The 25,648-nt window shown below is 43.9% G+C and overlaps 1 protein-coding gene across 5 annotated transcripts in view; it reads left to right on the forward strand.

The window, feature by feature from the left end:
- The window catches only part of LOC140731962 (tubby-related protein 3-like), a 94,712-nt gene that overhangs the window by 54,906 nt on the left and 14,158 nt on the right, over positions 1-25,648 (forward strand). For 4 of the 5 annotated variants that reach the window (XM_073053971.1, XM_073053976.1, XM_073053974.1 and 1 more), the window contains 6 exons: positions 1,241-1,354; positions 3,483-3,602; positions 4,290-4,430; positions 13,837-13,916; positions 16,844-17,026; positions 22,503-22,615. In XM_073053971.1, the coding sequence (XP_072910072.1) occupies positions 1,241-1,354; positions 3,483-3,602; positions 4,290-4,430; positions 13,837-13,916; positions 16,844-17,026; positions 22,503-22,615 (751 nt within the window). The remainder of the gene's footprint in view (positions 1-1,240; positions 1,355-3,482; positions 3,603-4,289; positions 4,431-13,836; positions 13,917-16,843; positions 17,027-22,502; positions 22,616-25,648) is intronic. The other variant, XM_073053973.1, reaches the window with a different exon arrangement.

Here is a 25,648-nt window from a genome sequence, read left to right on the forward strand (position 1 = left end):
GATTCAAGAGCCTGGTGGTTGAGGGGTAATAACTGTTCCTGAACTCTCCCCATACCAGCTCAGGTTGTAATCTCTCTTTAGTGATTTTCCCACATAAATGTGGTGGCAAGAACTCATCCCACAGGCTCTTGACTGAAGGTCAATCCGTCCTGAGTGCTAGAGTCACTGACCAAGACATTAGTTCCCCTTTCAGGGAGGAAAGGTCCATATTTCATACATTCTTCCATACGTCCTTATGACATAGAAATAGGCTGTTGGACCCATTGAGACCATACTTGGTCACAAAATAGCCCAATTCTCCCTCTGAGTTTTTTCTATAATCTATTCTTCCCAGGTTCCCATCTAGCTGCTAGGTTCCTAGCTGTGTCTCTGATATGAAACAAGTGAAGCCATAGGTTGGTTTGAAAGTTATATCTTTCCCAAAGGAGAATGTAACTCACGCAGTACCGTGCACGCATGTATATAGCCAGGCTTTTGCATCGTGCTGTATTTGTCCATGTGGAGCAGAGAGTGCAGACACACACAGTTCTGAGACACCAGGCAAGGTCATTTGATTCCAAACATTTGGCTTATTGTTCATTACAGAACGTCTCTCTGGTGCTTCCCAATCCCTCCCCTCTCCCTTCTCCTTTTCCCAACCATTATTCCCTTCTTCCTGCCCCCTTCCCACTCTCAGCCCACAATGGAGACCCATATCAGAACCAGGTTTATCATCACTCACATATGTCATGAAATTTGTTTTCAGCAGCAGTACAGTGCAATACGTAAAATTACTACAGTACTGTGCAAAAGTCTTCGGCACTCCAGCTATATATATGTACCTAAGATTTTTGCACAAAGTACATTTGCAAGCATCTCCTGGAAGAAGGATTCCCTGTTACGATCAGCTGAACATACTGTTGCTTATGTTCAGGCAGAAACCAAAAGCTGCTCTCCCAGTGATGGGGAACAGCAACTTCATTATAGAGGAGTGATGTCACTGAGGCTGAGTGATAAAGAAGGTGTCACACCTGAGAATAAACATGCTGCTGAATTCAACCATACCTCCTTCATGGGGCCATTGTGCGTTGCTGTAGGGTATTGAAGGACTGAGCTTTTGCCCACGCACCACAGTAACGTGTCTCCCACCTGCTGCTTGCACAGTGAATAATGGCATTGCCCAGATCTTGCTAACCCTGCTTATTTGTGCAAAAGATGCCTCGATTTATTTCTTTCATTTAATGGAACTTCATTGCCGAAGGGTCTGTGGTTGAGGATGAGGAAGACGAGAACGAGGAGGAGGAAGAGGTGTTAGAGGTGACCACAAATCGTGCTAAAAAGAAATCGCCAAGGGAGAAAAAAGCTAAACAGAAAGGTCAGGCATTCAACTGGCATTATGTTTAAAGTGTGTGTTTGTCCATCTGTCTGTGTATATCTATCGTCGTATGTGGCTTGTATGGAAGCATGCTGTATGTGTAAGTGTGAGCAATGTGAGGGATTTACCTGGCAGGTTTACAGATGGGAGCTCAAGTTAAGCTAATATCAGTGTGACTGCATATGTCATTTGGCCAACGTGTAAACCTGAGTGTGCTGTTTACTTGCTCAGTGAAATCCTTAGCTGGTGGATCACGTAGTGTAGAACCACTTGGGCACAATGGTTTCAGCTGGTGAATCTGGTGTCAAGACTGACAAGACTGTGTCCTGTGGGATGTGAGGCTTGGCAATCCTGACTGCACTCAGAAGTCCTGATAAGGAGAGGCACGCATGAATTGTGTGAACATGCTAACTACACATTCTGATCAACATCTATTGAATGTGGTTGAACCTTCTAAGTTCAACCTTGGTGATATTATCATTTTTAAATCCGAAATATGAAAGAAGAAAGCAAAGCAAGAAACTACACATTTGGTGTCCAAATCCAACAGCAAAGCTGTTCATCCCTCCTCAGCAGCTGTCACATGGTGAAAATTAGTCTTCATTGGAATAAATTTCAGAACCACATACCAATGTTACGGAAGCAGGGGATGCATTTCCGGCAAACTTATTTGAATGGAGAATTTAACCTGCATCACGCATCACTTAACCAATTCTAGATCCAGCACAAAGGGTCACGTGTACTCTTGCATGCACACAGATATTTAAATAGACACTGAGGCATGGAAAAATGTAGACACTTACACGAATCGACAGATATTCTCGCTGTGCACACTGACACAGCACAGATCCATGGCAGACACCATCTACACTACACTGATCTTCACGAAGAAGGGCAGTTTATATTGACCAAGGCTACCTTCCTAACTTGGTGTCTACATCAGACCCTGAACAACTGATGCCAGGTCTTAATCAGAAGCTTTGCGTGGCTTTTTGTTCCAGATTTTCTTGTTTTTCAACCTGTTTATTTTTCCAAGCTTTCTCTTGTAATTATCCTGAGAAATCTGACAAAAGCAGTTCTAACAATTTGTAATTGTGCTAATAATTTGCAGATCTGATTCCATCTTTATCCACATTATTTACTATGAAAGGATTAAGAAAAAACCCTATTTCTTCTCAGATTCTTTGAGTCCAAAATCTATTACTTCAGTTTGGTAATGAGGGAGCACTGAATTACCTGAAGTCCAAAGTTTTGAATTTAAGCAAGGCTCTTGGGTAAAATTAAAAGGGTTCCATGACACTATTTTAAAGAAAAACAGAAAGGGAGTTTTCCAGTGCCCTGGGTATCCTTCAATTAGGATCCACTAAAACAAATTATGTGATGATCGACTTATAGTTGATGCCTCCCTGTGCAGATTTCCCATTTAGGCAACTTACTTACATGAAAACAACACCAAAATGTAAGTGCTTCAAGAAGAAAATTCTACATTTGTCCATTAGTTGCCTCTCTCTTTTCTTTTATCATGGTGACTATTTTTTGTTGCTTGAAAGGATGTGAAGCTGATACATTGCAAATGTTTGTATTGATGCTACATTTCCTGTCTCAGAGACACTTTCCTGAGTCCCGTGCAAGTATCTGTTCTTTTCTTGTCCTGTCCTGTTTGAAGCAACGAGAGATGATACCACTGAAATACATAAAACTAATGGCTGCAGCAGGTTGAGATCTGAGGCCTCAAGCAGCTGAGATCTTTGTCTTTGAACCAGGGTATCAATCATTGGGATAGAGGGTAGAAAAAAGTTTTCTTCACCCAGAGGATGAATCTTCAGAAACCTTTACCCAAGAGGGCAGTGCATACTCAGAGTATATTCAGGACAGAGATTAATAGAATAAGTGATGAGAAATTGTTTTTTTGGCAACATTCAGAGACTAGTGAGGAAATCGAGGGACATGGGAAGAGGTGCTGGGTAAAATGTTAGCCACAATTTTGTTGAACATGAGTACAATCACGCGAGGTTAGATAGCTTACACCTGCTTCTACCTGTTATGTTCTGATATTCTATTTCTCTGTCTCACTGGCTTCACTTCATTACGCTTCCTCCGAATGCATCCCTCACCAACTACCACTCAGAGCCAGACAAAGATGAGCCTGAGTCCAAGACCAGAGCAAAATCCAGCAAAACCCCAAGAAAGGATCCAACTTTAACGTTTCAGGCAGGTGCTGAGAAGAAAGCTAGAAGCAAAAAGAAAGGTCAGCTTCATTTCCCCTGTCAATCTTTCTTCCATTCAATATCAGATCATTCTTATGCTGCTGTCTGAGGTTGCAATTGGTATGACACTCACCGTGTGGCTGGGAGTAGGGGATGGTGTTGGATTTGGGGAGAGAGGGAAGAGGGTTGGTGGGCAATCAGAGGTTATGATAGAATTAACAATGAGAAATCATTTTAATCAGCATCAGATTTAGGAACTATAGAGCTTAGATTTAGGATAACTGGCAATAGAGAGATTAAGATAAATTTAGTCAAAGGTCAACTGGTTAACCCATCAGTAAAGGAAACTGGTGCGTTCTATCTCTATCACCATCTGCCCTAAGTACAGGGTGCATATCAGGGCTACTAACATTCCACTTGAGAAAGAGTTCAGGAAGCAGAATGAACTCAGAACGATTATGATCAGGGTCCCAACCTGGGGTCCATGGGCCCCTTGGATAATGGCGTTACAAAGGTTGGGAACCCCTGTATTAGGTCGTTTTAACTCTGGATGGTCAGTATAACATCACTAGGTTTTAATTAGGCAGTGCAATCAATGTTGCTCAGAATTTCCTGATGTATCTAAATAATCTTTAGGCCCTGAATGATTTATATGCCTCCATCTTTTGATTCATTCTTTTAATCTTTCCCTTCTTTCCTTCTGTGTCTTCTGTCCTTCCACTGCCCAGAGTCGCAGTCAGAACAGTTTGACAGTGAGGATTCAGAACGCAATCCAAAAGTCACGAAGGTGAAGAAGAAGAAGAAGAACACGGCCAGCATGTTCCAGGCTGGAGGAGTTGCTAACAAGGAGAAAAAGAGCAAGAAGAAAGGTTGCACCATGTTCAGTCGCTCCAGCCCCTCGCTTCATGAAATATCACTAGCCTCCCCTCGACATCCTCCTCCCTTCCCTCAGCACCACGCTCCCATAATAGGTTAGGTTGTCTCAGTGTTAGAGGCACAGACTGGACAAATTCCTAGGAATACTGGTCCATATGTGTGTCAGGCATAACGTGACCTCTCATAGCATCGTCCTGTGGTGGGGGTGACAGGTGCTGGGGTGTAGCTTTCGGTTGTTTCAGTGATGGTGAATCGAGGAAAGAAGCAGGCGGCGTGGGGATGTGTGCAATTGGAATTCAGGATCAGAATCGGGTTTATTATCACTGACATTCAGTATGCCATAATATCTGTTGATGTGTGGTAGCAGTATAGCGCAAGACACCACCATTGTCATTGTGTCATATAATGCGAGCAATCGTGGTAGTGGTCTGCCATTGCCTTCTTCTGGACGGTGTCATTACAAGACAGGTGACTCCCGCCATTATCAATACTCCTTAGAGATAGTCTGCCTGGTGTCAGTGGTCACAAAACCAGGACTTGAGATTTGCACCAGCTGCTCATACAACCCTCCACCACCTAGTGAAAGACATAAAAATTACCGTACTATAAATTACAGTAAAAAATATATAGATAGATAAATAGAGAGAGAGAAGTGCAAAGAGAGAGCAAAGATGATGAGGTTCATGGAGCATTCAGAAATCTGATACCAGAGGGGAAGAGGTTATTTCTGAAATGTTGAGTGCCGTGCCTCCAGTTTCCTGTATCTCCTTGCTGATAGTAATAATGTAAAGAGGGCATGTCCTGGAAGGTGAGGGTCCTTCTCTAGTTTCTGCTTCATTCTTCATTCCTGGCCAATAGCAGCAAGTCGATCTTGACAGCTTTTGCTTGAACAGGCGTGAAACATTTGCAATTGCCTGCATTAGAACTGTACTCTTCCATGCCTTTGCCAAAAGTGTCTGTCTAAAAGCCTTTTAAACATCATAATTGTATCTGATTCCACCTCTTCCTCTGACAGCTAGTTCCAGATTTCAGTTCCTCTCTGTGTAAAAATAAGTTGTGTAAAATTTTCCTTCAAAACTCCTACCTGTAGTTTTTGATCCCACTGCAATAGGACAAAGGTCCTGCCTATCTCCCTAATCTATAGTACTGTGTAAAAGTCTTAGGTGAGATAAGTATCCAGCAAGTTTCTTCTTCCTCTTTATTTTTTTATTCTTTGTCTGTTGGGGCTCAGTTAACACAGTGACAGAGGCTCCAGGGGCTGTGATTTGTTCTGTGTGTGAGACCCCCGGCCTCCCGCACCAGGTGCCCCGACTGCAGCTCCTCAGAGAACGTGTTAAAGAACTGGAGCTGCAACTCGACGACCTTCAGCTCATACGGGAGAGTGGGGAAGTGACGGGAGACACAGGGAGGTAGTTGCAGGAGGCAGGTAACTGGGTGGCCGTCAGGAGAAGGAAGGGAAATGGGAAGGCAGTGCAGAGTGCCCCTGTGGCCATTGCCCTCAGTAATATCTATAGCACTTTGGATTCTGTTGAGGGGGTGACCTGCCAAGGGAGAGCCACAGCAACCAGGTCTCTGACACTGAGTCTGACACCGTTGCTCGGGAGAGCAGAGAGGTGAGGAGGCTCCATGCTCAGAGGAACGGAGATGAGATACTGTGGACATGATAGGGACACCTGGCTGGTATGCTGCCTCGCAGGTGCCAGGGTCAGGGATGTCTACGGCATTCTAACGGGGGCATTAGAAGTCTTGGTACATAATGTAGGTAGGAAAGATGAAGAGGTCCGGAAGAGAGATTTTGGGGAACTCAGTAGAAAGCTGATATACAGAACCTCCAGGCCCATGTGATATGCCAGTGAGGGTAAAAACAGGGTGATCTGGCTGAGGAACTGGTGCAGGGGGCAGGAGTTCTGGATCATTGGGATCTCTTCTAGGGAAGGTATGACCTGTACAAAAGGGACGGGTTACACCTGAACCCGAGGGGACCAATATGCTTGTGGACAAGTTTGCTTGACAAGGATTTAAACTAACTCGGCACGGGGGTGGGAACCGGAATGATAGTGCTGAGGATAAGGTAGTTGGTTTACAAACGAAGGCAATGTGTAGTGAGACTTCTCAAAAGGAGAGGCCTATGATGGGGCAAAATTGTTTCAACAGGATGAGTTGCAATGTAAGGCAAAATCAAAAAGGGTGATGAATGCAGGACTGAAGGTGTTATATTTGAATGCACACAGTGAATGGAATAAGGTAGATGAACTTGCAGCGCAGCTCCAAATTGGCATGTATGACATTGTGGGCATCACTGAATCATGGCTGAGAAAAGATTATAACTGGGAGCCTAACCATATAACAATTACAGCACGGAAACAGGCCATCTCGGCCCTTCTAGTCCGTGCCGAACGCTTACTCTCACCTAGTCCCACCAACCTGCACTCAGCCCATAACCCTCCATTCCTTTCCTGTCCACATACCTATCCAATTTTACTTTAAATGACAATACCAAACCTGCCTCTACCAATTCTACTGGAAGCTCGTTCCACACAGCTACCACTCTCTGAGTAAAGAAATTCACCCTCATGTTACCCCTAAACTTTTGCCCCCTAACACTCAAATCATGTCCTCTTGTTTGAATCTCCCCTACTCTCAATGGAAAAAGCCTATCCACGTCAACTCTACCTATCCCCCTCTTAATTTTAAATACCTCTATCAAGTCCCCCCTCAACCTTCTACTCTCCAAAGAATAAAGACCTAACTTGTTCAACCTTTCCCTGTAACTTAGGTGCTGAAACCCAGCTAACATTCTAGTAAATCTCCTCTGTACTCTCTCTATTTTGTTGACATCTTTCCTATAATTTGGTGACCAGAACTGTACACAATACTCCAAATTCAGCCTCACCAATGCCTTGTACAACTTTAATATTACATCCCAACTCCTACAATCAATGCACTGATTTATAAAGGCCAGCATACCAAAAGCTTTCTTCACCACCCTACCCACATGAGATTCCACCTTCAGGGAACTATGCACCATTATTCCTAGATCACTCTGTTCTACTGCATTCTTCAATGTCCTACCATTTACCATGTATGTCCTATTTGGATTATTCCTACCAAAATGTAGCACCTCACACTTATCAGCATTAAACTCCATCTGCCATCGTTCAGCCCACTCTTCTAACTGGCCTAAATCTCTCTGCAAGCTTTGAAAACCTACTTCATTATCCACAACGCCACCCATCTTAGTACCATTTGCCAAAAGATACACATTGTCTTGAAAGGACAGACAGGAAGGCAGAGGGGGTGGGGTGATTCTGATGGTAAAAAATGAAATCATACCATTAAAAAGGAAGGTGTTGAATCATTATGGGTAGAGCTAAAGAACTGCAAGGGTAAAAAGACCCTGATGAGGATTATACACAGACCAACAAACAGTAGTAAAGACGTGGTCTACAAATTACAATGGAAGATAGAAAATGCATGCTAAAATGGCAATGTCACAATAGTCACAAGGGTCTTTAATATGCAACTAGATTGGAAAAATCAGGTTGCTGTGGGATCCCAAGAGGGGGAGCTTCTGGAGTTTCTAGTGTGCCCATGAGATGGCTATTTAGAGCAGCTGGTGGTTGAGCCCACTAAGGGATCAGCTATTTTGGACTGGGTGTTGAGCAATGAACCAGAATTGATCAGAGAGCTTAAGGTAAGGGAACCCTTAGGGGAAGTGATCATGATATGATTGAATCCACCCTGAAAATTGAGAAGCTAAAGTAAGATATATCAGTATTGCAGTGTAGTAAAGGGAATTGCAGAGGTATGAGTGAGGAGTTGGCCAGAATTGATTGGGAAAGAACATTGGCAGGGATGACAGGAGAATAGTAATGGCTGGAATTTCTGGAATCAACATCACAAAGAGGAAGGGAGTATTCTAAAGGCAGGATGACACAACCGTGGCTGACAAGAGAAGTCAAAGTCAGTATAAAAGCCAAAGAGAGGGCATATAATAGAGCAAAAATGAGTGGGAAGTTTGAAAATTAGGAAGCTTTTAAAAACCAACAGAAAGCTACTAGAAAAGTCATTAAGATGGTTAAGATGGAATACTAAAGAAAGCTAGCCAATAATATTAAAGAGGACACCAAAAGTTTCTTCAGATACATAAAAAGTAAAAGAAAGTCGAGAGTAGATATTTGTAATCAGGGACAAGGAAGTGGTGGACAAATTGAATAAGTATTTTGCATCAGTCTTCACTGTGATGGACACTAGCAGTATTGCCTGATGTTCAAGAACGTAAGGGAGCAGAAATGTGTGAAGTTGTCATTACTAGGAAGAAGGTTCTTGGGAAACTGAAAGGTCTGAAGATTAATAAGTCAGATGGTGTACACCCCAAGGTTCTGAAAGAGGTGGCTGAAGAGATTGTGAAACCATTAGTAATGATCTTTCAAGAATCAATTGATTCTGCAATGGCTCCAGAGAACTGGAAAATTGTAAATGTCACTCCACTCTTCAAGAAGGGAGAGAGGCAGAAGAAAGGAAATTATAGGCCAGTTAGGCTGACCTTAGTGGTTGAGATGATGTTGGAGTCAATTGTTAAGGATGTGGTTTCAGGGTACTTCGAGGCACATGATAAAATAGGCTGTAGTCAGCATCGTTTCCTTAAGGGGAAATCTCGCCTGACAAATCTGTTGGAATTCTTTGAAGAAGTAGCAAGCAGGATGGACAAAGGAGAATTGGTGGATGTTGTGTACTTGGATTTTCAGAAGGGCTTTTGACAAGCTGCCACATAAGTTAAGAGCCCATGGAATTACAGGAAAGTTACTAGCATGGATAAAGATTTGGACAATTGGCAGGAGGCAAACAATGGGAATAAAGGGAGCTTTTTCTGGTTGGTTCCATAGGTGTTGGGACCGATTCTTTTTACATTGCATGTTAATGATTTGGATGACGTAATAGATGGTTTTGTGACCAGGTTTCTGTACGGTATGAAGATAGGTGGAGGGGCAGGTAGTTTTGATAAAACAGACAGGCTAAAGAAGAACTTGAACAGATTGGGAGAATAGGCAAAGAAGTGGTAGATGGAATACAGTGTTGGGAAGTGTATGGTCACGCACATTGGTGGAAGAAATAAAAGGGTACACTATTTTCTAAAATCTGAGGTGCAAAGGGACTTGGGAGTCCTCATGAAGGATTCCCTAAAGGTTAATTTGCAGGTTGAGTTGGTGGTGAGGATGTTAGCATTCATTTTGAGAGGACTAGAATATAAAAGCAAGGTTGAAATGTTGAGGTTTTATGTAACTTATTTGGGATACTGTGAGCAGTTTTGGGCCACCTATCTAAGAAACAATGTGTTGACATTGGAGAGGCTCAAAGGAAGTTCATGAAAATGATTCCAGGATTGTAAGGCTTGTCATATATGGTTCCGGACCCCTACTCACTGGAATTCAGAAGATTGAGGGGTGACCTCATTGAAACCTATCAAATGTTTAAAAGCCCCGAAAGAGTGGATGTGGTGAGGATGTTTCCTATGGTGGGGAGTCTAAGACCAGAGGACACAGCCTCACAATAGAGGAATGTCTTTTTAGAATGGAGATGAGGAATTTATTTAGCCAGAAAGTGGTGAATCTGTGGAATTTGTTGCCACAAGTGGCTATGGAGGCCAAGTCATTGGGCATATTTAAGGCAGAGGTTGATAGGTTCTTGATTAGTTAGGATATGAAGGAATACAGGGGAAGGCAGGAGGGAAAATGAATCAGACTTGATGGGCCAAATGGCCATATTCTGCTCCTATACTTTATGGTCTTGAGGTCTTGTTATGGGTGCCACCATCTGAGGCATTGTTTTTGGAAGGTGACTTCGATGGTGGGGAGGTTAGTGCCCATTGTGGACCTGGCTGAGTTTACAACGCTCTACAGCTTTTTCCAATCCAGTGCGCTGGCGACTCCTTACTAAATTGTACATCTATAGAAATTTACCAGAGTCTTCGGTGACATACCAGATCTTCTCAAACTCTGAATGAAGTTTTGTCACTGTCATGCCTTCTTTGTAATTGTATCAATATGTTAGGCCCAGGGTAGATCCTCAGAGATGTTGACACCCAGGAGCTTGAAACTGCTCACCCCTTTCCATTGCTGATCCCTCAATGAGGACTGCTGTACATTCCCTTGATGTCCCCTTCCTGAAGCCCACAATCAATTGCTTGTTCTTACTGATGTTGAGTGCAAGGTTGTTTTTGTGACACCACTCAACCAGCTGATTGATCTCACTCCTGTACACCTCCTCATCACTATCTAAAATTCTGCCGACAATGGCTGTGTCATCGACAAATTTATCGATGCTGTTTATGCTGTGCCAAGCCAGTCATAGGTGTACAGAGAGTAGAGCAGTGAGCTAAGCACACATCCTTGAGGTGCACCAGTGTTGACTGTCAGCAAGGAGATTTTATTTACGATCTCCACTGTCTGTAGGCAGTCAGGGCCAGTTGCAGATGAAGGTACAGAGGTCCAGATATTGAAGCTTACTGGTTAGTACTGGTTAAATTCTGAGCTGTAATCAATAAACAGCAGCCTTATGTAGGTATTGCTGTTGTCTGGGTGGTGCAAGGCCAAATGGAGAGCCAGAAATTGTATCCACCGTAGACCTGTTGTGGCACTAAGGAAGTGACAGCAGGTCGAGGTCCTTGCTTAGGCAGATGTTGATTCTAGCCATGACCAGCCTCCAAAAGCATTTCATCGCAGTAGATGTGAATACTATCAGCCAATAATCGATGCCTTCTGGTAAAGTAGTTCTTCCGGTAAAAAAAATTCCCTTTCCCTCCCTCCTTCTTCTATTCCCCAAACTGGCCAGTTAACTCTTCTCAATTGCCTATCACCACATCCTGGGTCCCCTCCTTCTTCCCTTTATCTTGTGGTCCTGTCTCCTCTCCTATCAGATTCATTCCTTTCTCGCCCTTTACCTTTCCCACCAACTTGGCTTCACCTATCACCTTCACGCTGTCCTCCTTCCCACCCCCCACCTTTTTATTCTGGCATCTGCCCCCCCCCCCCACCACTCCCAGACCTAAAGAAGGGTCTCGGCCTGAAATGTCGACAGTTTATTCATTTCCATAGCTGCTCCACCAGTACTTTGTGTATTTTGCTTCAGATCTCCAGTATCTGCAGAAATTCTCCTGTTTAGACTAGTCGTTGAGACAGCCCACCCCACTGGTATGATTCTTCCACTTTTGAAGCTGGTAGAAACCTCAGGCCACAACAGTGAGACTTTGAAGATGTCCTTAAACTTTCCAGCCAGTTGGTTGGCGCAGGTTTTCAGTGCCCTACAAGGTACACCATTAAGCCCTGACCCTTCTGAAAAGATGTTCTGGCGTCAGCCTCCAAGACAGAGATGACAGGGTCAGCAGATGATGCACTGATTCACACAGGGGAAGTTTTATTCTCTCTTTCAAAACTTGCATAAATGGCATTGAGCTCATCTGGGAGTGAAGCATCACAGCCAATAATGATGTCTGCGTAAGGGATTGTGTGATGGATAGTCAAGGAAAGGCAGGTGTGGAAATTCACAAAGCAAGCAAAATCAAGTTCCCTAAGAAGTAATACAGGTGTCCCCCTCTTCACAAAGGTAGAGCGTTCCTATGGAACCTTTCTTAAGCCAAAATGACGTAAAGCGAAGAGCCGTTAATTTATATGGGAAAAATTTTCGCAAAAGCGAAAATCCTCTTTGTAATGCAAAAACAAGTTACTAATGTAGGTCTTTTGTAGAAGTGAAGTGGTGTAAAGCGAACATTTGTAAAGCGGGGGATACCTGTATCACACATGATTTACTGTGGCAGACAGCTCAATAATGATCATTAGTTCGCAGGAATGTAACCATAGTAACCTGAGGTCTGCCTGTCTGCTAACCTACCGCTATTGCTGCAGTGTTAAGTTGTTCCAAGCCAGACAATGTTACAACTATGAAGTCCCCAGTCCTGTATATTAATCCCTCCATGGTCTCAATCATCTCTTTTTCTGCACCACTCCTATGGCACTGTAATGTGCCCAGTCACTTCACTCTGAGTCCAAACTCCTTTGCTGCTGAGATCTCATGTTCTGGACTCTGTCCCTCAGTCTTCCACTTCCATAGTGCAAATCCTACAAAGATCTTAGTGTCAATGTCCAAGTTCCTTCTGATTAACAACTGCAGCAGCACGACAGGGTTTTAGCAGAATCAGGTTTAATATCAATAGCATCTGTCATGAAACTTCTTGCTATGTGGCAGCAGTGCATTGCAATACATAATAATAAAAACTAAATTACAATAACATTTATAGATATTAAAAAGTTAAATTAATTAAGTAGTGCAAAAAGAGAGAGAAAAGTAGTGAAGTAGCATTTATGGAAAATAGTACAGTCGACATTTTGGGCTGAGACCCTCCGTCCTGCCGAAGGGTCTTGGCCTGAAACGTCGACTTTTTCTTCCATAGATGCTGCCCGGCCTGCTGATTTCCTCCAGCATTTTGTGCGTGTTGCTCGGATTTCCAGCATCTGTGGACTTCCTCTTGCTAATGAGGTAGTGTTCATGGGTTCAATGTCCATTCAGAAATCTGATGGCAGAGAGAAAGAAGCTGTTCCTGAATCATTGAGTGTGCGTCTTCGGGCTTCTGTTCCTCCTCCCGGATGATAGTCATGAGAAGAGGGCATGTCCTTCATACCAGGGGGGCTGGTGCCCACGATAGAGCTGACTGCGTTTGCAGCTTTCTGTAGCTTTTCTCATCCTATGAGAGGTATCCACCCCTCATACCACGTGGTGATACAGACATTTAGAATGCTCTCCATGGTACATTCGCGAGTGTCATTGATTAAAGGTAGAACTAATGTCATTATTATGGGCCATAAATTACTTTTCTTTAACCAGTTGTTCTGTGGAAAGCTGCCGTCTAACTGTAACAAAGTAAGTGACCTGTTCCTGTCTCCTGTGCTTGCAGTTTCCAGAAACTAGGCTTCCATTTCTTGGAATAATGAAAGATAATGAGGTCATTTGATTGCTTTGTAGGATATTGTGAAGGATAGGTGATGTAATTAGAGACCTTCCTGGCATGAGAGCCTAAACTAAGATTAAACATTAGAGGGAAACTTATCAGCAGTAAAGTTAAGAAATATTTCCATCTGCAAAGCATGGCAGAGTTAGGGAACTCTCTTCCAATAAAAAAACTTTCTGATTGGTCAATTGTCAACTTTGATTTCAACTTAGATTAACTTGTGGTAATTGGGTGTATGGTGTAATCCACAGAACATCATTGGATGGTAGAACAGATTTGAGGGGCAGAGTGGTCTCCTCCTATCCCCAAATGCCCAGATCAGTACTGCTGTACACAACACAAGCACCTGGTTGAATTGCTTTCTGCTTGTGAATAACTATACATGTTTGCTCCAACAGAATCTGAAGATGAAGAAAACGAAATCTCCCAAAGGAACAGCAACAGAAAGGGAAAATATGCAAAGAAGAAATTCAGTTCTGTAAGTTTACTTTACTGCAGTCCAGGCACTGTCCATCATGTGGTAATCTAATTTCCAAGTCACTGGATGACAACTGGCGATAGATTGAATGTGGAACTGGTACTGTTGCCAGAGACACGGTCTGAGGCCAAGCCATGTGGGAGATAGGAAATGGAAGAAGATGAGAATGTGTGTCAATGTAAAATTGGACTACAATAGATGGGAATGCCTACAAAACATCCTGGGATGGAAAAGAATTAAGGAAAGGAACAGGCTGTTGTTGCATCAGAGCTTATCTATCAGGTATCATTCAAAAGCCCCTGACAAGGAGTTTGATGTTGAGAAAGGACACGAGTTGAGATGTAGCACTGGACATTAGGATTGAGTATTACCTTGATATCAGGTAGATAGATAGATAGATAGATAGATAGATAGATAGATACTTTATTCATCCCCATGGGGAAATTCCAACTTTTTTCCAATGTCCCATACACTTGTTGTAGCAAAACTAATTACATACAATACTTAACTCAGTAAAAAAAATATGATATGCATCTAAATCACTATCTCAAAGCATTAATAATAGCTTTTAAAAAGTTCTTAAGTCCTGGCGGTAGAATTGTAAAGCCTAATGGCATTGGGGAGTATTGACCTCTTCATCCTGTCTGAGGAGCATTGCATCGATAGTAACCTGTCGCTGAAACTGCTTCTCTGTCTCTGGATGGTGCTATGTAGAGGATGTTCAGAGTTATCCATAATTGACCGTAGCCTACTCAGCGCCCTTCGCTCAGCTACCGATGTTAAACTCTCCAGTACTTTGCCCACGACAGAGCCCGCCTTCCTTACCAGCTTATTAAGACGTGAGGCGTCCCTCTTCTTAATGCTTCCTCCCCAACACGCCACCACAAAGAAGAGGGCGCTCTCCACAACTGACCTATAGAACATCTTCAGCATCTCACCACAGACATTGAATGATGCCAACCTTCTTAGGAAGTACAGTCGCCTCTGTGCCTTCCTGCACAAGGCATCTGTGTTGGCAGTCCAGTCTAGCTTCTCGTCTAACTGTACTCCCAGATACTTGTAGGTCTTAACCTGCTCCACACATTCTCCATTAATGATCACTGGCTCCATATGAGGCCTAGATCTCCTAAAGTCCACCACCATCTCCTTGGTCTTGGTGATATTGAGACGCAGGTAGTTTGAGTTGCACCATATCACAAAGTCTTGTATCAGTTTCCTATACTCCTCCTCCTGTCCATTCCTGACACACCCCACTATGGCCGTGTCATCAGCGAACTTCTGCACATGGCAGGACTCCGAGTTATATTGGAAGTCTGATGTGTACAGGGTGAACAGGACCGGAGAGAGTACGGTTCCCTGCGGCGCCCCTGTGTTGCTGACCACCATGTTCTGTGATCTATATGCTTCCACTTTGATTTGCTGTGGGCAGTTTACAAGGGAAGCATAAATCTTTTCCAGACAGAAACAATTAAGGATAGGCAAATAAAATGGAGCAGATTAGTTATCCACACCGTCCCTTACATATCAAAGCCTGTAAAGATCTCTTTGGACCGGTGCAAGGAACTGGGGAGCATTGGGCTCTGAGGTTTTTAGAGTATCAGAGTTGGTTAATTGTTTAATAACAGTTACTAATTGTTTAGAGGCCCTTGTGTTTTTCTCTGGCAATTCACTCTTTCGAATGCAGCCTCCTGGTGCCTTTTGTTTAGGCTGGTTAAGTTTGTTTTGATAGGCTCAGGGATTCTGTGTTGCTTGTATTACTTCAGCGGAGGTCTGATTAGTGCTAATCACCGGGTCCTAGATTTGAGAGTGTTACGTCTCGTGGTGTTGCTCAGCTGAGCCATCAATCTTCTGTTGGAATTTTTACGAATAAACCCTCATCATTGTCTCTTCATCACAGTCTGACATTCATCTGCATTTGGGTTCCAATATTGCTAGCACACATCATGACAAAGTCCTCATAAAGCAATTAATTAGCAGTGCACCCACTCTGCGGCGAGTAATCAAATATAAAACTTTGCCTTGTGAAACACAGCAGCTGGTAGATTCATGAAGGAAGAAATACTTTATAAAATGACAATGGAATTAAAAGTTCCTGTTTTGGATCACTAAGGTAAGCTGACAAGAGTTAGGGTGGATGTTGAGACAGTTCACCGAGTGAAAGGGTCCTGCACAAGGAACAGTGACACAACAGCACTGCTAGCTTACAGAACAGATAACAGTGGTTGTTGCCCCTCCTCCCCCGATAATGAGGGTCTCCTCCAGGTGCCCCAGCTTCCTGCTGCATCCCAAAGATGTGTGAGTTGATTGGACACTGTAAGTCATCCCTAATGCTTGGATGAGTGGTAGGATGTGGAGGAGTTAATTGGAATGAGTGCAGGATTGGTGTAAACCAGAGGTTCCCAACCTTTTTTTATGCCATGGACCAATATCATTTAAGCAAGGAGCCCCACACCCCAGGTTAGAAACCCATGGAATGGAGAGTGAAAGACCCATCTCCTTGCTGCATGAACTAAGGTAGGGGGGTTGATGATTATTTAAAACTGAATTACACAGGACTTTCTTCTTGTGGAGAATTTGAAATCTCTGGAATTCTCTAACCCAGAATGCTGTGGAGTCTATGGAGGCATTTAAAGATGAGGAAGACAAGATTTTTGAAGGATCAGGTCATTGAGAACTATGGGGAACAGGTACATCCAAAGAATTGGGGCCTGAGGTAGATCAGACAAGATCACATTGAATGACAGGGCAGGTGGGGGTGAGCAGGGGGAGGTGGGGAGAGAAGGGGGACATAGTCTTGCCCCAGTGATCTTTCATTTTGTGTTCTTTCTGTGTCACAATATCTGGAACAACTTGGGTGGCGTAGTGCTAGAGCCCCCTCCCAGAGCAGAAAATATTCTGACTGGGAATCATTCATCTTCTGTTTGCAGGACAGTGTCACAACAAGGGTTGAGTCTCCGACTGTGGAAATCGATGACCTTGAGAAGTTTGTGTTGCAGCCTGCACCCCAGGGCACTACCATCAAATGCAGAGTCACCAGAGACAAAAAGGGCATGGACCGGGGCCTATATCCCACCTACTACCTGCATCTGGACACTGACGAGAACAAAAAGGTAGTGACCAAAGCTGGGAGTTGGAAGCTGCTGGCCGAACGAGATAGATCACAAAATCCAGTTTATGGTGGAAAGGTTTGTGCCTTTACCTCACTGACCTCGAGGATTGTTATCGGTCCATAGCCTCAGCTTTCTACAGTGTCAACATTTCTTTGTCTGCTGAAGAAAGTTGCTTTAGTGCAGACATGTGACATTTAGCAGAGCAAAGTGGAGGAGCTGGGCTATGCTGTGAGTGAGGAAAAGCCAAATTCAGTTTGCAGTCAGACATGACCTGTAAATAAATATATTTACATTCAGCCCATCAATTCTGCTCCACCATTCAATCATGGGCTGATCCAATTCTTCCAGTCATCCCCACTTTCCTGCCTTCTCCCCATACCTCTTGAAGTCCTGGCTAATCAAGAACCTATCCATCTCTGCCTTAAATGCACCCAATGACTTTGCCTCCACAGCCGCTTGTGGCAACAAATCCCACAGATTTACCACCCTCTGACTAAAGTAATTTCTCCGCAACTCTGTTCTAAGTAGATGTCCTTCAATCCTGAGGTCTTGCCCTCTTGTCCTAGACTCCCCTACCATGGGAAATAATTTCACCATATCTAATCTGTTCAGGCCTTTTAACATTTAGAATGTTTCTATGAACTCCAGTGAATCCAGCCCAAAAGCTGCCAGATGTTCCTCATACGGTAACCCTTTCATTCCTAGAATCATTCTCGTGAATTTTCTCTGAACCCTCTCTAATGTTAGTATATCCTTTCTGAAATAAGGAGCCCAAAACTGCACACAATACTCCATGTGTGGTCTCACGAGTGCCTTATAGAGCCTCAACATCACATCCCTGCTCTTATATTCTATACCTCTAGAAATGAATGCCGGCGTTGCATTCACCTTCTTCACCACTGACACAACCTGGTGGTTAACCTTTAGGGAATCCTGCAACAAGGACTCCCAAGTCCCTTTGCATCTCTGCATTTTGAATTCTCTCTCCATCTAAATAATAGTCTGCCCGTTTATTTCTTCCACCAAAGTGCATGACCACACACTTTCCAACATTGTATTTCATTTGCCACTTCTTTGCCCATTTCCCTAAACTATCTAAGCCTCTCTGCAGGCTCTCTGTTTCCTCAACACTACCCGTTCCTCCACCTGTCTTTGTATCATCAGCAAATTTAGCCACAAATCCATTAATCCCATAGTCCAAATCATTGATATACATCGTAAAAAGCAGCGGTCCCAACACCAACCCCTGTGGAACTCCACTGGTAACCAGCAGTCAGCCTGAATAGGATCCCTTTATTCCCACTCTCTGTTTTCTGCCAACCAGCCAATGCTCCACCGTTGGTTCCACTGCTACAAAAATAAATTTAAAGGAATCAATCACAAACGAAGAAGGTTCTAAAAAGTGGCCCAGATTTCCAAGCAGACCCTCGGCTCCTCAGCACAGAGCTTCAGACTGAGCCTCCAGCAAGGAGCTCCACATGGAGGATCACATCGGAGCTCCATGCACAGTCTCAGCACAGAGCTTACACTGAGCCTCCAGCATGGAGCTCCACATGGAGGATCACATCGGAGCTCCATGCACAGTCTCAGCACAGAGCTTACACTGAGTCTCCAGCAAGGAGCTCCACATGGAGGATCACATCGGAGCTCCATGCACAGTCTCAGCACAGAGCTTACACTGAGTCTCCAGCAAGGAGCTCCACATGGAGGATCACATCGGAGCTCCATGCACAGTCTCAGCACAGAGCTTACACTGAGTCTCCAGCAAGGAGCTCCAAACTGAGCATTACCTCAAGTACCCTCACCACAGAGCTCCACACATCTCCTCAACAGGTAACTCCACACATCTCCTCAACAGGTAACTCCACACAGAACTCCACACATCTCCTCAACCGGTAACTCCACACAGAACTCCACACATCTCAACCGGTAACTCCACACAGAACTCCACACATCTCCTCAACAGGTAACTCCACACAGAACTCCACACTTCTCAACCGGTAACTCCACACAGAACTCCACACATCTCCTCAACAGGTAACTCCACACAGAACTCCACACTTCTCAACCGGTAACTCCACACAGAACTCCACACTTCTCAACAGGTAACTCCACACATCTCCTCAAAGGTAACTCCACACATCTTCTCAACAGGTACCTTCACACAGAGCTCCACACTTCTCCTCAAAAGGTAACTCCACTGTGGAATGAGAAAGGTATGACCATGTTAATGGGATTTTATTATAGACCACCCAAGAGTCTGTGGATTTAGAGGAGCAAATTTGTAGAGACATCACAGAGTGGTGCAAGAAACCCAAGACTGTGATAGTAGGTGATTATAACTTTCCACATATTGACAGAGACACTCATACTGTAAAACAATTAGATGGGATAGAGTTTGTCAAATATGTTCAGGAAAGTTTCCTTAATCAGTACATAGAGGTCCCAACTAGAGAGAGTGTGATACTGGATCTCCTATTAGGGAATGAGACAGCAGGTGACAGGTTTGTGTAGGGGAACATTTTACATTTAGTGATCTTTATGTCATTAGTTTCAAGTTAATTGTGGAAAAGAATAGGTCTGGTCCTTGGGTTGACATTCTAAAGTGGAGAAATGGCCTCAGAAGGTAACTGGGAAGTGTGGTTTGGGACAGGCAGTTCTCTGGCAAAGGGGTACTCAGTAAGTGGGAGGCCTACAAGAGTACAGAGTTTGTATGCTCCTGTCAGAATAAAAATCAAGGATAACAGGTTTATGAAACCTGAGAGATATTGAGGCCCTTCTTTAGAAAAGGGAGGTGCATGACAGGTACAGGCAAAGCTGGAACAAATGAGGTACTTGAGGAGTAGGAGAAATGCAGGAGAACACTGAGGAAAGAAGTCAGGAAGGCTGAGAAATGTCACGGGGTTGCTCTGACTGACAAGGTGAAGGAAAATCTTAAGGGATTCTATAGATATGTTAAGAAGAAAAGGATAGCAAGGGACAAAATTAGTCCTCTTGAAGACCAGAGTGGTCATCTATGCAAGAAGCTGTAAGAGATGGGGGAGACCTTCAATGGGTTTATTGCATCTGTATTTACTCAGAAGACAAGGCACAGTCTACAGATGTGAGGCAATGTAGCAGTGAGGTCATGGACCCGATACAGATTACAGAGGAGGAGGTGCTTGCTGCCTTGAAGCAAATTAGGGTGGAAAAATCCCCAGGGCCTGACAGGATGTTCCTTCGGACCCTGTGGGAAGCTGGTACAGCAATTGCTGGGGCCCTAGAAGAGTTATTTAAAACATCCTTAGTAATAAGTGAGGTGCCAGAGGATTGGAGGATAGCTAATGTTGTTCTGTTGTTTAAGAAAGTCTCTCAGAATAAGCCAGGAAATTATAGACCAGTGAGCCTGACATCAGCAGTGGGAAACGTATTGGAAGGTATTCTCAGAGACCGGATATACAGTTTAAGTATTTGGATAGAAAGGGACATTAGGGATAGTCAACATGTCTTGCTGCGTGGTAGATCGTGTCTCACCAGTCTTTTACAGTTTTTTGAGGAAGTTACCAGGAAAATTGATAAAGACAAGGCAGTGGATGTTGCCTACATGGATTTTAACAAGGCCTTTAACAAAGTCTGACATGGGAGATTGGTCAAGAAGTTCAAGATGAAGTAATAAATTGGATTATACATTGGTTTCATGGGAGAAGCCAGAGAGTGGGAGTAGAGGGTTGCCTCTCTGACTGGAGGCCTGTGACGAGTGGTGTGCCACAGAGATCAGTGCTGAGTCCATTACTGTTTGCCATCTATTTCAATGATCTGGATGATTATTTGGTAAACGGGATTGGCAAATTTGCGATTGACACCAAGATTGGGAGTGTAGTGGACAACAAAGAAAACTATCAAAGCTTCCAGTGGAATCCGGTCTACAGGAAGAATGGGCTGAACAACAGCAGGTGGTGTTTAATGCAGACAAGTGTGAGGTGTTGCACTTTGGGAGGACCACACAGGGTAGCTCTCACGTGGTGAGCAGCAGGGTGCTGAGGAATGTGGTAGAACAGAGAGATCTGGGAATACAGATCCATAATTCCTTGAAAGTGGTGTCATAGATAGCTGGATTGTAAAGAAAGCTTTTGTCACATTGGCCTTCATAAATCAATGTACTGAGTACAGGAGATGGGATGTCATGTTGAAATTATACAAGACATTGCTGAGGCCTAATTTGGAGTATTGTGTGCAGTTTTGGTCACCTACCTACAGGAAAGATGTCAATAAGATTGAAAGAATACAGAAAAGATTTACAAGGATGTTACCAGGACTCAAGGACCTGAGTTATAGGGAAAGGTCGAATAGGTGAGGGCTTAATTCCCTAGAGCGTAGGAGATTGAGGGCAGATTTGATAAAGGTATACAAAATTATGAGGGGTATAGATGGGTAAATGCAAGTAGGTTTTTTTCCACTGAGATTGGGTGAGTCTAGAACTAGAGAACATGGGTTAAGGGTGAAAGGTGAAATGTTTAAGAGGAACATGAAGGAGAACTTCACTCAGAGGGTAGTGAGAGTGTGGAACAAGCTGCCAATGCAAGTGCTGTATGCAGGGTTGATTGCAATACTTAAGAGAAATTTTGATAGGTACACAGCTGAGAGGAGCATAGAGGGCTATGGTCCGGGTCAGGCCAATGGGGTTAGGCAGATATGTGATGGGCTGAAGGGCCTGTTTTGATGCTATAGTATCCTATGACTCTGATTCCATACAGAACCCCAGAAAGTATCACCATGGCTGTCCACGCAAAAACTCAGAGCAGTTCTCCACGTAGAGTTCCAAACAGAGTTGAAGGCAATACTTCACAAAACATCACAAACCTCACAGAAATCAGCACAGGTCTCCATTCTCCCTGACTCAGCTCCAAAGCTCTCTCCTACTCGCTGAGGAGCAGGCCCCACAATAAGCCACTGGGCGCATCACTGGACTATAACTGATTGTAGTCGCGTCAGCATTATACATTACTTGAAGAGGATGCCCATTCGGCTTGTTGAGTTCTACCAAAAGTCACCCAGCTGATCCCACTCCCTTGTCCTCTCCCCAGCGCCGTGTAAAATCTTTCCTGTTATCAGTACTAGTGTGGCAGTAAATGTGCTTCTGCAGTGAAGACAGGTAACACTCAGAGCTCTCCGAAATGAAAATAGCAGTAAGCTTATCATTTGCTAATATCTTCCCCCAAATCTGCCTAAAAATGATGAGAAGCCACAAGTGGGGATAGATGAAATGGAGTGGTGGACCCATGGCGTTACTTTAGCAGTGGAGTTAGCCAGCAGGCCACAGCACATTCCCTGTAGGCTACAGCGTGAATGGCTCCGCAGTCTCCTCGCTGGGTCACTATGTACATTACAGTTGGATGTTTCTCTGTGCTGAAACCTGTGTTGAAGAGACTGGGCTTTTGAATCAGACATGATGCCATTGGCTGATCCCGTTTTTATCCGTGTTATTCTTTCATCGCAGGTTTTCTTACTAGCTGGAAGGAAGCGGAAAAAGAGCAAGACTTCCAACTACCTCATCTCAATAGATCCGACTGATCTATCCCGAGGGGGAGAAAACTTCATCGGGAAGCTCAGGTTGTGTCTCTTTCTGTTTGTCCTTCTCTGACTGCCAGTTGCACTGGTGTGGTGGATCACTGGGTGTGGCAGTTATCTGTTTTTCATAAGAAAGCTGGGACAAAAGGAAGCCAATTTGCCCCTTGTGCCTGTTCAGTCAGAACATGGTTTAAACCCACACCTCGTAACAGTTTTTGCTGTCTGACATCATTTAGTCCAAAGTTCCATGTTAACAACTGCCATCAGTGCAAAAGTTTCAGATATCTACCATGCTCAATGAAGAAGTGTTCCCCAGCTCTTCTCCTGAAAGGCATTGTCATCACCCTGGATTCAGAGCTAACAGGAACAGTTCCTCTGTCAACACCTTCCGTTCCTAAGTCACGCCTTAGCTTTGTAAATTTCAGGTAACATGACCTAATGCTCCACGATAATTTCTTGCAAGATATCCATTGGAGAGTAAGCCTCAATGTAATGGACACAAGCTGCTGATGCCACCATTTCCCATTCAATATTTCTTATGTTTGTCAAACAGGGTGTGTTGTTCAAATATTGAGTCACAGACGAGGGGAGATGTTAACTGAAAGCATGTAGACAGGAAATTCACTTCAATCGCTGTATAGATGACATGATTTTCAGATGAAGATGGAACTGAGGTAGTTGAAACATCAGCTAAAGGTAAAAACGTCCCAGGATATCCTAGTGGTGAATGACCTGCCCTCACTGCTTGCCTGTCAACCAAGGGTGTTCCTGCCTCCAGCAGATCCCCAGTGGGAATGAAGCCAGCTCCGGACTGATAGAACACTGCAGCACAAGAACAAGCTGTTTGGCCCATCTAGTCCATGCCAAACCGTTAATCTGCCTAATCCCATCGAGCTGCACACGGCCCTCCAACTCCTGCCATCCGCGTACCTATCCAAATGTCTCTTAAGTGTTGACATCAAACCCACATCCACCGCAATTGCTGGCAGCTCATTGCACCCTCTCATCACCCTCTGAGTGAAGAGGTTTCCCTTCGTCTTCCCTTAACCCATGACCTCTAGTTCTAGTCTCACTCAATCTCAGTGGCAAAAGCCGACTTATATGTGGTACATATCTAAACCTGTAAAACATCTGCCCCCAATTTTCTATGTTCTAGGAAATAAAGTCCTCACCTGTTCAACCTTTCCATATAACTCAGGTCTTGTTAACATCGTAGAACATAGAACATAGAAATCTACAGCACATTACAGGCCCTTCAGCCCACAATGCTGTGCTGACAATGTAACCTACTCTAGAAACTGCCTAGAATTACCCTACTGCAGAGCCCTGTAGCTTTCTAAGCTCCATGTACCTACCTAAGAGTCACTTAAAAGACCCTATTGTATCCACCTCTACCACCTTCGTGGCTGTGCATTCCACATACCCACCACTCTCTGTGTGAAAAACTTACCTCTGACATCCCCTCTGTACCTGCTTCCAAGTGCCTTAAAACTATACTCCCTTATGTTAGCCATTTTAACCCTGGGAAAAAGCCTCTGGCTATCCACACGATCAATGCCTCAAATCTTCGGCAAGATTTTAAAAAGGCTGAATACAGCTTCATGCATTCTTCTTGGAATTGTCATGATGTTAAGATCACCGCATTTCTAGATGGTTGGACTCCACACTGATTGAGAGAGCAGCACTTTTGGCCACAGAGTAGAAGCTGTTAAGATGAATCCTGGTAATGGCTTTCCCTATAGTGGTCCCCTCCTTGTAAATTTTCTTTACACTCTTTCATTTCTATTGAAATCTTTCTGGTAGGTAGGTGATCAAAACTGCACACAATACTCCAGTTAGGCTATACAAATGGCAATATAAAATCCCAACTCCGGTACTCGATACTTTGATTGATGAAGTGCAAAGTGCCAAAAGCTTTCTTTATGACCCTGACAACCTGAGATGTCACCTTCAAGAAATTATGGATCTACATGCCCAGATCTTTCTGCCCTTCCATGCTCCTCAGCGCCCTACCACGCGCAGACTAAGTCCTACCCTGGTCTGTTGTAGCGAAGTGCAACACTTCACACTTGTCTGTATTAAATTCCATCTGCCATTTTTAGCCCATTTTTCCAGATCCACTGCATGCTTTGATAGCCTTAATTACTGTCCAGTACACCACAAATCTTGGTGTCATATATTTGCTGAGTTTACCACATTATCATCCAGATCATTGATATGGATGACCAACAACAATGGACACAGCACTGACCGCTGGACACAGCACTGACCACTAGTCACAGGCCTCCAGCCCAAGAGGCAAACCTCCACTACCACTCTCTGGCTTCTCCCGCAAAGAGCCAATATTTAATCCAATTTACTACCTTATCTTGAATTGCAAGTGACTGAACCTTTTTGACCACTGCCTTGCCTTCGTTAGCTTTCCTGGTAACTTCCTCGAAAAGCTCTGTAAGTTTGGCTAGCCAAGGCCTACCATGCACAAAGCCATGTTGACTATCCCTAATAGGTCCCTGTCTTATGAATCCAGTCTCTTAGAATACCTTCCAATTATTTGCCCACTACCGATGACAGGATCACTGTCTTATCATTTCCTGGCTTATTCTTAGACACTTTCTTCAACAGTGGAACAACTTCAGCTATCCTCCAATCCTCCGCACCTCAGTTTTGAACTTTTTAAACACCTCTACAAGAACCCTACAGCTTCTACACTGGCATCCCGCAGAGTCTGAGTGAACAGCTTGCCAGGTCCTGGGGATTTATCCACCCTAATTTGCCACAAGACAGCAAAAACCTCCTCGTCTGTAATCTATATTGTCTCACTTTGCTGAATAGCCTGCATTTTTCCCTATATCAATGCTTTGCCTCACTTCTATAGTCTCTTTGCCAATCTCCAGAGTAGACACAGAAGCAAAAAATCTCCCCATCTCTTTTGGCTCCATGAAAAGATGACCACTCTGATCTTCAACAAGACCAATTTTATCCCTTGCTTGTTTGCTGTTAATGTATCTGTAGAAGCCTCAGAGTTCTTCTTCACCTTGTCTGTAAGGGCAACCTCACGCCTTCCTTTAGTTTTCC

This window comes from Hemitrygon akajei, chromosome 8 (assembly GCF_048418815.1).
Source record: "Hemitrygon akajei chromosome 8, sHemAka1.3, whole genome shotgun sequence".
Lineage (NCBI taxonomy): Eukaryota > Metazoa > Chordata > Chondrichthyes > Myliobatiformes > Dasyatidae > Hemitrygon > Hemitrygon akajei.